This window comes from Strongylocentrotus purpuratus, unplaced genomic scaffold (genome assembly GCF_000002235.5).
Source record: "Strongylocentrotus purpuratus isolate Spur 01 unplaced genomic scaffold, Spur_5.0 spur5_contig_840, whole genome shotgun sequence".
Classification (NCBI taxonomy): domain Eukaryota; kingdom Metazoa; phylum Echinodermata; class Echinoidea; order Camarodonta; family Strongylocentrotidae; genus Strongylocentrotus; species Strongylocentrotus purpuratus.
Genome location: NW_022145547.1, coordinates 1,527,587 through 1,538,306, shown reverse-complemented (window position 1 = coordinate 1,538,306; position 10,720 = coordinate 1,527,587). Strand labels below are relative to the sequence as shown.

The window sequence follows — 10,720 nt, the reverse complement described above, 5'->3', positions numbered from 1 at the left end:
ACCGTAATGCAATTTAAGTGAAGAGCAGTGATTGTGTCTTCATGCATCATGATAACAAAATTAGCTTACAGGTATTCACTAAAAACTTTTCTGTTCAAAAATGAACTTCTACTATCAAACACGTAAATGTAGCATCCATTCAAACTGAAACATACATGGTTTGTGAATGAGTAATATTAGTTTACCCTACATTCCCTATTATGTCTGCTACACTAGTACTCGTTTGTCCTATTTTTCAAATCCCATCTGCCCGTTTCCTCTGTTTCCGTTGGGTATTGTAAATGGAATCTCTGTCGAGAGGAAAGGAATACATCCTGACTCACAAGGTCACAGGAAGGTCACTACGGTGGTTTAACCATGGACCTTCTTAGTAGGTCCATGGTTTAACAAACTGAATAGACTTTTTACCTGCTCAGGACAATTGCTCACATTTTGTGGTTTACCTCAATAACATTTGATTCAGAATACTATAAACATACATGCATAAGCTGAACAGTACAAAATTATTCATTAAAAATAATGTGTCTATTTTAGATGTACTGTAATACCATTAGAGATCTTAAAGGAAAATATGTTTCTCTGAAAATAAATGGAAGAGGGTATAAAAAGAATGTAAGAAATATTAAAGCAAAGTCAACAAAACAAAGGAAGAAAAAATAAATAAGAAGATTGTATATAAGAAAGATAAAGAATGTAACAAAGAGAGAAAGAAGATGAAAGAAAAAAAAAAGAACACAGGTATTGTGTAAAGCTTCTTTTTTTAATGCACAAAGAAAATCAAAATAAAGAAAAGAAAAAAGTAATGACAGGTTTAGGAGGAAAGAGAAGAACAACAGGACCATAAAAAGAAAAAAACTCAAAGAAGGAAAATCAAAGAGCCAAGAAAATTTGAAGAGAAAACAAAAGAGTGCATAACATGTATGTACAGTAATATTACACAAGAAGATTTGTATGAAGGATGGAGAAATACATTACAGTGCATCCCAGAAAAAACGAAACCAAGAATTATTATAACTTTATCACAATGATAATTAATAAATGACACATATTTGGAAAGCTTAGATCCTCCTCTTTCATCTGATGCAACTTATATGATGCATATTTCATGCATGAGTGATTAAAAGCAATTTGAAGAGAAGAAACCAAAAAGTCATTTGGCGGACGGTATCTGAATTTCAAAGAGAAAATCACATTTCTAGAAAGTTCATTTTCTGCCCTTTCATATGACACCTCAATCAAAAAAATATGAGCCAGGAATAATAAAGTTCTGTTTTCTTAAAGTAATGCTTGCATTTCCATAATTTGATTAAACAAGTTCGTTTTCACTGGCTGCCTGCTGTAGCAACTAACAGAGTTGATAAAGGACTTAACTCTGTCTCGTTGACGATCAGCCATGAATGAAGTCTTTCATCTTTTTTGTGCATGGCTGATCGTCAACGAAATGGAATTAAGTCCTTTGTCAACTCTGTTTACTCTTTAGCTCGGCTTAGGCTGCCATTCTCATGAAACTAGACCTACACTGTAGATCTATATAAACAAAAGCAATTTTGGCGGCTGTTTTTATGATAACTGTATCTGCCTATTTTCTCTCTCGTTGTCTCTTTCTCAGCCCGCTCTCTCTGTCTCTGGTTTTTACTTGCACTGGACTTAGCATATTTTACTGTAAATTAACAAGTGCTTTGTCCACACACCATTCCAGCAATTCACGACACTCCTTGTAGTTACTCGCCTCACCTACCATCCCAGTATAGCTTCCCGAGTGAGCTGCCAAAGGGATTACCCAACCAAGTAAATACCAAGTCTCTCTCTCTCTCTCTCTCTCTCTCTCTCTCTCTCTTCCGCTCGCTCGCTCTCTCTCTCTCTCTCTCTCTCTCTTGTGAATGTGCTCAACAACAAAAAAAGGAAAATCAGAAAATTATTATGTCTCTTCCTAATATAATAAATGATAAAGGTTATCCTGATAATAAATCTCAAGAGTTGAATCTCAGACAACAACAATTTAAAAAAAAAGGAATTCATTATTCTTTTCAATCTCACAGAGAATACAACTCATGATAATTATGTCCAAAAAAAAGTAGAACAAAAACTATTTTTCTTACACTCTACTCGAGCTAGAATCATTGAATTTGCAGCTATAGATCTACTACAGCCATTTACATTAAATCTAGGATTTCACTCAAAAATTCCTTTTGGCTTAGTAACGCACACTAACTTACTAAGTTACTGCCACCTTATCAATATTACAGAACTTAGCCATGCCCCTGACTCAAAACAATACAAGACTGCACTGATCCCGCACCCAGCTCCAGCACTGCTCCAAGGCGAGCCACGGCTACTGCCGCGCCTAGCCCAGCTAGACACAGGTCCAGGCATCGCACCAACAAACATTACAAGGCTTGAGCCTTGACAGGGCCGCAAGACTTTACTTTACTTGTCCCAATTAGCTTAGAAAAGTAACTTTTTGACACTTGAATCGTAAGTAAAGTTAACAAATCTCAAACATAAACATTATTACAGACATTATATTAGACATGTTGAAAAATTGATAACCATGAACCTTTAGGTAGCTCCACTTACCAGCGGCAGGCATTGATCTCCGCCGTTGTTTTGTTTTTGACAGGTGCTGGTGGTGGTGCATATATATCGGTACGGTGCAGCTGATGCTGCTAGCCCGCAACATTTCCCAAGTTAGTCGATAATTTCAGCATAGGCTGCGGGTAAACAAAGACAATCTACAGCTTGGTCAGTATCCAAACACCGTTATTTTACGAATAATTTATATTCATTTAATGAAATATTGTGCTCATATAATTTCAATGACTTCCGGTGTCCGTATAAATCAATTAGCGCACCACATCTTCAGCGATTAGAAGACAAAGCTGATTGAAAGTTGATGTGCTGTAGTCGCAAGCCGCTGTAATGGTCCCATGTACTCGGATAAGTGTAAAGTGAAAGTTGAAGTTAGATCTTAGTTTATAAATTGTACACAGTGACTAAGCCTGGCTGTGTATTGAGACGGGCAACACTTCGTGCACTGCTGTGTACTGCAGCTGCAGTACATTCTCGCAATATTTTATAAACCTGCTGTCTGATACTTTCAAATTATATCATAAACAATTTAATGAACATAGACCTATTTGTTGATAACAAATAAATAGACTAAGTTAAGATTAAGAATGAAACTTAATACAAGTTTCGTTGGGGAAAATTTCTTTCATCCTCGGTTTTCCAGATATTTGAGTGCTAATTCACTATAATAATAATGGCGCTTGTTCAGAAACCTATCCAAAATTTGACCTGTAACTCCGGCGTGGAGATACCCCACTAAAACATACCAAAAATGAAGTAAATATTCATCAAATGTTTAAATAAAGATCATGAGTTAAAAGTCGTTATGTTTAGAATCTAATGTTTCATGTCAATTTTCTTCTTATCTTTGGAGTATTTTTTTGAAAAACATTGATATTAGTATACACTTTTTCACAGGTTTTACGGCAAACCGCTGCACAATACGAGTGCATACCGATTTTGGGTTGCGGGCGGCCGCGTGCCTACCGTAATGTCTCAGATCCTCATTACGGTAGATAACTTCACACAGGCGACTGCAATCTTCGTTAAGTTAATCTAAGCAATTCATCATTACGATCGCTAACTTCGCTAACAAAAATAAAGATACATCTTCAGTAAAAATGTGACATTGGTTGAAACTGTATGTTAACATAAATACCAAAACAAGTTGAAAGTCATTAAGATGTGAAATAATGAGTACTGGTAAGAAAAGATGAGAGTACAGGTGACAAACTTACACAAATTAAATAAAGGTTTTTGTGTGAGAGTTTATGAATTTCTTGTCCTATTATCATCAATTTATTTTATCAGAGATGGATGAAGAAAGAGGAGAAAAACCTGCTCGGAGAGAGTGGCCTGATCATACCCATGTAAGTGAATATTTGATCTGTCACATGATCAAATTTTGTAAGTATCTACCTGATGCTCACTAAAGCATTTTGGAAATTTTAAATAATGTAAAGTAAAATTGTAGGGTGGATTGCTGCTCATTCCTTTACAGATGCTGTGTGGAAAGAAATGTAAGAATAGTATGGTTTGGAAAGTCTTCTCTAATATAATTGTGCATAAATATTATTCTATAATGTTGGGAAGCAACATAGTCCAAACTTGATTGAAAAATAGATTTAAGTTGAATATTTCTAATAGATTAAGTGACCCTTTTTGTTATTTTTATCAATGTCCTAAGACTAAGAAGCTAGTTCTTAAATGCTCTCATATTCAATTTATGACCAGCAATAGTGAACACTATAACAGTGGACCAAAGTGTGATGCCACATGTTTGTGTATTTCCATATACTGACATCAATGAGTAGATTTGTCATTGCCATCACAACCCTATTTTAGGGTTTAGGGAATTTAATCACCTAAATAAAAGAAATAGAAATAGATTTCTTTCCTACCTTGTCTCGTAGAAACACCTGTTGAGTACAGATACTTGGAACATATATTATATCACAAGTAGTAGTTCAAATATTGCACAGCACCTGTAGAAAGAATATGTAAGACCATGTACAAAGTAATGAAGCTTCTTTGCGAATTAAGTAAGGAAGAAGAAACTTATAATCTCTATAAAGTAATAAGGCCTCAGAACCGAGTAGAGAAACAAGCGAAAAAATAGGACAAGAATTAAGATGAAGCTGAATTAGCTTTGCTGTAGATCGATTCAAGACTCTCCAGAATATGTGTGCTCTATATGAACAGCTCAGGAGAAGTGATGAAAATAGGTGTGTCAAATAAAGCAAACAAGTGTAATGTGCCTGTACAGTATAAGCTATACCAGTACATTAGGTGGTTGCACATCCCAACCCATAGGGTGTGGAATTTGCTTGCCAGAATAAGTATGTGTGGCACTCTAGTAATGTAACAGGTGTCACTAAAGAAATGAGTGACAATGGCATAAAAGGCTAGACTTCAAGCCACACAATATAGACAAGACAATAATATATACAAATGCAAAGTTCTCCAAAGGTCAAGTCACTACAGGGGTTAAGATACATTTGCAGAAGAGGAAAGAATACACTTAAATATTATAACTATATTTTGTTTATTCCTCTAGCCTCCTCTGTTTCACATGATCAGCAGCAATGGTAGCAGCAGTGATTGTGCAAGCAGCCTACCCAGTGGCTGCACCACGCCTACCACCACACCAACCCCGACCACACCCAAACCCAAGGTGGAGTACATCTGCCGTTGGGAGTCCTGCGGAGAGGAGACGGACACCAGCGCCGACCTGGCCGATCACGTTCGAGCAGAGCACGCCCAGAAGCAGATCAAGAAAGGAGGGAAGAAGTTTGTGTGCCTGTGGGACGGCTGCAAGGTTTACAACACGCCTTCCATGTCTGCCACCTGGCTTCCGAAGCATGTGTTGACGCACTGCGGGGATAAGCCGTTCCGCTGCGTGTTCGCAGGATGCAACCAGAGCTATAGGACAGAGAAAGGTCTGATGAGGCACTGTCAGTCTCATCTCAATGCTGCCAAGCAGAACTCACAACAGAGAACACCAAAGAGCAAGGAGGAGAGTCCAGGCAAAGCTCTCAAGAGGAAAAGGATGAGAATTAGAAGAAGATTGTCAATGGGTAAGAATTAACGATTGCCACGCATTTGCAGACTGGAATGGATTGAAAGCTTGTTTTAGAATTGCTTCATTCTTAATATTAATGTACATGTACATGTACTCACAAAGTATGGCAAATGTGAAAGCTTTTATGTACCATAACATTTTGTACAACTCCCTTTCCATCATATAAAGAATTGAATTGTTGAATTGTTTAGGGGAGTTATTCAAGAACAACAACAAAAAAGGATGTGCTATTTTACTGTGCATCAAAACAATCTGAATGAAAAAGTTGATACAGATTATTTTAACTCTTGTATTATACATTGTACAAGCCTAGACTGAAACACTCTTTTACTGATAAGTTCAACAAAATTTAATTACATATTTCAACTTCTTTCCAAATTTGTAGTTTCAGCGAAGACGGATGATTTCTTTGATACCCGTATGGCTGACGCTGTTCATCATCGTCTGGTCGAACTCAACATGAAGACAAAGATAGACACTGAGGGCAGCGGGAGATCGCTCATCTTCAAAAGCTCTGTAAGTTATTCTTATCTTATAAACTTAAGCTTGTGACACCATGAGATGAGATTTTGAGGTAGAATTTGCTTTTGCAACCAAAGATCATGGGTTAGAATCCCGCACAGGTGGATGACTAAACCTGGCATTGTGTGTTATAACAATCCTATTACCTGTTCCACAGATGCGAGAGAGGTTACAGTGGAAAACATTCTGACCCCCCTCCCCCCAGATAAGATGTTAAATGGAGACCCCATGTTGAGGAGAGTCACTGCATTTGCATTTTTTTTAAAAAACACTGCACTCTTTGTAAATGAAACAAAAAGTAGGGCAAAATTGGGAAACCCCAGTTTAGTTGTAAACCTGTACACCCCCAATCAGTTATACTGGGAGAAGAGACCTAAGGGTGATAGTGACGATGTTCAGTTTCCCCTCCAGGCACTGGTGACACCATATCATCAATTATGTAATGATATATATATATATATATATATGTTATTTTTTTGTATAATGTTTCCCTTTTCCGTGTTATTGTTTCTTCCTGCTTTCTTTTTCTTCTTAATGTTATGTTAATTACGTAGTTGTTTAGGGGTCAACGTTTAACAAGGCTAAATGCTCTTTTTGGTTGACCCCTCATTCGACATAAATTTGCTTTCTTAACTAGTTTCCTTGTTAATTTTATTGTATTCATATTATCTGTAATGTTATCCTTCTACATGTATTTATATATTTCATTTTTTTTTAATACTCTGTATGTATTGCAGATGTTTTTTATGAAGAATGGAATAAGTACCATACCATACCATAATCAAAATAATAATTATAATAAGTAAATTTGTATTATTTATATAGCACATTAGACTAATTAAGTCATTAACAATAATAATAATAACTCCTCTTTGAGATCAATTTTTAACTCTATGGCGTTAAAAGATGGAGGGTATCACTCACATGAATGTGGTAAAACTGTAGAGTAATAGAAATCTCATTGATAAAGTTATTGCACACAGTGTAAAGTATAAGATAAAATACAACGCTATACCTCTGTGAAATGGATGAAACCATCACATTTACAATGGGATGGGAGAAGGGACTATATCTGTGCCTCTTGTGCTAGTAGATAGCTAGAACTGATGGAACATTTATAAGCAGGCAAAACTTGTCCACTATTCATGCAAGAAAATGCTTGTGTTAGTATATAAAAATAGGGGAAGTTGACAGATGTGATTTTTATTTTTTTGTTTTACTCTGCAGGTTGTTGGGAAAAGAACAGATGAGAGCGGGGAATCCATGGTCCTCCTTCGTTGGTCACCAACTGATGTGTAAGTTACATTGGAAAAGAACCTTGTATTGTATTAGTCTTAACAAGCAAGTTGAAAGTAGTTCCACAAACATTCTACGCATAACTATAATCCTGATCATATTAATGATAATGATAATATCTTTTTAAATATCATCTTCTAGTTACAATTCATCAATTAAAACATTTAACAGTGTATTATTACCCCAGCTATTGGATTCAGCATAATTCTGCATTTATAATACACACTACACTCCATTGGAAGCACCCTAGGTACTTCGCCAGTTTACGGATGCGCTTGTGCTAATCGTATCCCATTGATGTTCGCAGCCTACTAGTAGATACCCATATAGATATGGATGGAGAAAAGCAATGAAAACACAAATGCCTTGCTTCAGGACATAGGTGTCATGCTAGAATTCTCATTCCCAGTCAAGTGATTAAGCCACTGCTACATTCTTTGTATTTCTTAGATGTTCAGAGGCAAATAATAATAATAATATTTGGTTCTTGTTAAAGGTATTACAAAGTTTTGGGAAATTTTGAAAAATGGGTGGATAGTGATTCTTGATCATTTTGATATATTTGGATGCTCCTGTGGTTGTATTAAAAACACCAGAAGTTGTAGCCCCTAAAACACTTATGCTTTCGAGAAAAATTGAATATAAATATTTACCGGTGCTCCCGGTAAATTATGATAAATTTCAAATAGCTCCTACGGCCGTACAATGGTAGCTGCGACCATGACAATTTCAGAGTATGTAGTTGTGGTATATAATTTCCGAACGAGAATAGCTAATCGGTCGATTTTAGTCAATAAACATTGTTTTGTAGCTTAATTAATATCTTGACCTTGAGAGGGAGCTATTCAACATAAAGTGTTCATTATTTACAATTTCATAACTTTAGAGTCGATTTCGACCGCGACAACGATCACTGAATATTGTAGGATCGTATATGCTTCCAATATGTTCATTTGAACCAAATTCATGACCCCATACCAAAACTTTGTATTACCTTTAAGCGCATATCACATTATATAACGTCTTTATGCGCTTCCAAAGAGCTTCGGAAATTATTATTCAAATGCCATTAGTCATCAGTCAGATGGAGTCACTTTCATTATTTTGCTTACCAAGTTTGTGTAAACTACTATAAGCACATGTACAAATGACACATGTTTGTATCGTATAACTGCATTTCTTTGTAAAGGAAGTTACTATATCTACGTTGGTTTGCTTGACCCTGTCGGTTGCTAGTTTATGATGTGTAGTTTGAAAAGTTATTTGATGCAATGAATTCTTAAAGAGAAGGTTGAATTCTGGGGAGAGGTGAAAAATAATTTGTGAGTGTTAACATTGTTAAATTATGCAAGTGTGGAAGAACATTAAAGAAAAAATGTGCTTGTTACTTTACAAAAATTGGGCCTAATTTCTTATCATTTTGATGACTCCAGAACCTTGCAGTTCACACCAATACTGTTATGTTACATGATACACTTTTTTCTGATCGATTCCACACTGTTTCTTTCACAATGCAATCGCATGACCAGAACTCAACTTTATCTTTAATTGCACTCATCTTGTTTCTTTGTTGACAGCATCCCAGACTCGTGGATCAAGGATTCGGAGCAGAAGGATCATGAAGAGTGTGCCATCCCTATCAGCAGTGTGCCTCACGAAGCCCTACACAACATAGGACCAGGACTACTCCCTCCAAAGAGACAGAGAAAACAGAGGAGAAAATGAGATGGTGAATAAACCTCCTCTTGATATAAGGAACTTATGGACCTTACCTCATGGACTACTGAATTCATTCACTCCCTAGGCTCACTGGATGAATGATCCACTTCTAGTATGCAATGGGTTAAGAGTACTCATACTCTGATGGATGTCAGAAGAATAAACTCCTCTGTTCCATCTTGCTTCTTTTAAAGTGCGAAGTTGATGTACACATGCCAGCTTATCGTATGACTTGTCCTATTTTGTTGGTAACAGTACAGTCAACAACCATTTGAAAGTTAGAATGAACCCTATCTGTACAATTTCATTTACTTTTGGAATAATGAACCTGATATTTTTTTACCAAATTCATGAAAAAGAACTTTTTTTAGTGTGATAAACTGATAATTGTATTTTCTCATACTTGTGCATGAAACATTGTCCTTTCATTGATTCAACACCTGGCAATATGTATTTTTGTTCCTGTGCACTACTAGTTGCTGTTTCTCTATCTTGCTTCTCAGGGTGGAATTTTCATTTTCATTTTTTTAATGAAAGAATTTCAAAGATGTTTTAGTAATTTTCATGTGAATGGCATTGATTAATTCATTATTAATGTCCTATTTTAAAATTATTTTCCTGTATACCACAAGAACTAGAACTGAAATAAAATAGGGATTATCTAGAAAATTGCTTATTTTTCTTGTTTGCAATATAATACCATCGATGTATGCGGTTTGCCAAATCTATGCTGTTCTAGTGCAATGACTGTCCAGTTTCTGATTAGACGGTAATTTTTATGTCAAAGTGAAATTCTTGCATCAGTCTTCAACCTAACCCACTTGCTTGAAGATGGAGTTATTTTAGTATTGGATAATTTGTCCTGCTCGTTTTAATAGGTTATCATTTGTTGTCCGTGATGATTTGTTTTTAAGCAACATGTATCAGAAGTTGTGTAAAAGAAGTGGGGGCTCACCCATGTTACATTTCATTTTGAGACAGAAAAGCATGGATAGATCCATGCAAGATAATTTTAGACTATGATGATGTTGATGATTTGAATTTCTCCATCCTGTTTTTTATACAAATTATAAAAATGAGATTTCTTAGCAGATAATTGCTTTCAAATATTGCTATTATTGTTCACATGGATCCCATTCTCGTTCGTAATAGTCCATTATTTGAAATCTTATATTGTCTTCTCCTTCACTTTCTATTAAATGTAAAATGATTTCCATTTATATGCTTATTTTTTTATTTTTTTTAACTTTGACTTTACAACTTAGAAATGTCTTCTTAATGATACCAGAAGTTTTGTATATAAATTTTACATACTTTCCATGCGAATAAGACTTTTTTTTTTGTTCTTATGTTAATGTATCCCTAGTTTGGAAAATAATCTGAGAGATGAATGCTATGAAAAGTGATACTGAGATTTATTTTCTTTCCTACAAAGAAGAAAGTCATTTATATGATTCAACAGATATTGAAATTCTAAATTTTTAGGGACTGCTAGCCATTCCATTTGATGCCTTGACCTATAACCGATCTTAA

The 10,720-nt window shown here is 35.5% G+C and overlaps 1 protein-coding gene across 1 annotated transcript; it reads left to right on the top strand.

Annotated features, from left to right (window-relative positions):
* The first annotated feature begins 2,612 nt into the window (after positions 1-2,612).
* Positions 2,613-10,513, top strand: LOC591922 (zinc finger protein AEBP2). Its single transcript, XM_030988739.1, has 6 exons — positions 2,613-2,742; positions 3,880-3,938; positions 5,126-5,645; positions 6,036-6,166; positions 7,400-7,467; positions 9,046-10,513. Exons 2-6 carry the CDS (start codon positions 3,882-3,884, stop codon positions 9,191-9,193), a joined length of 924 nt encoding a protein of 307 aa, XP_030844599.1. The 5' UTR covers positions 2,613-2,742; positions 3,880-3,881; the 3' UTR covers positions 9,194-10,513.
* The last annotated feature ends 207 nt before the right edge of the window (positions 10,514-10,720 follow it).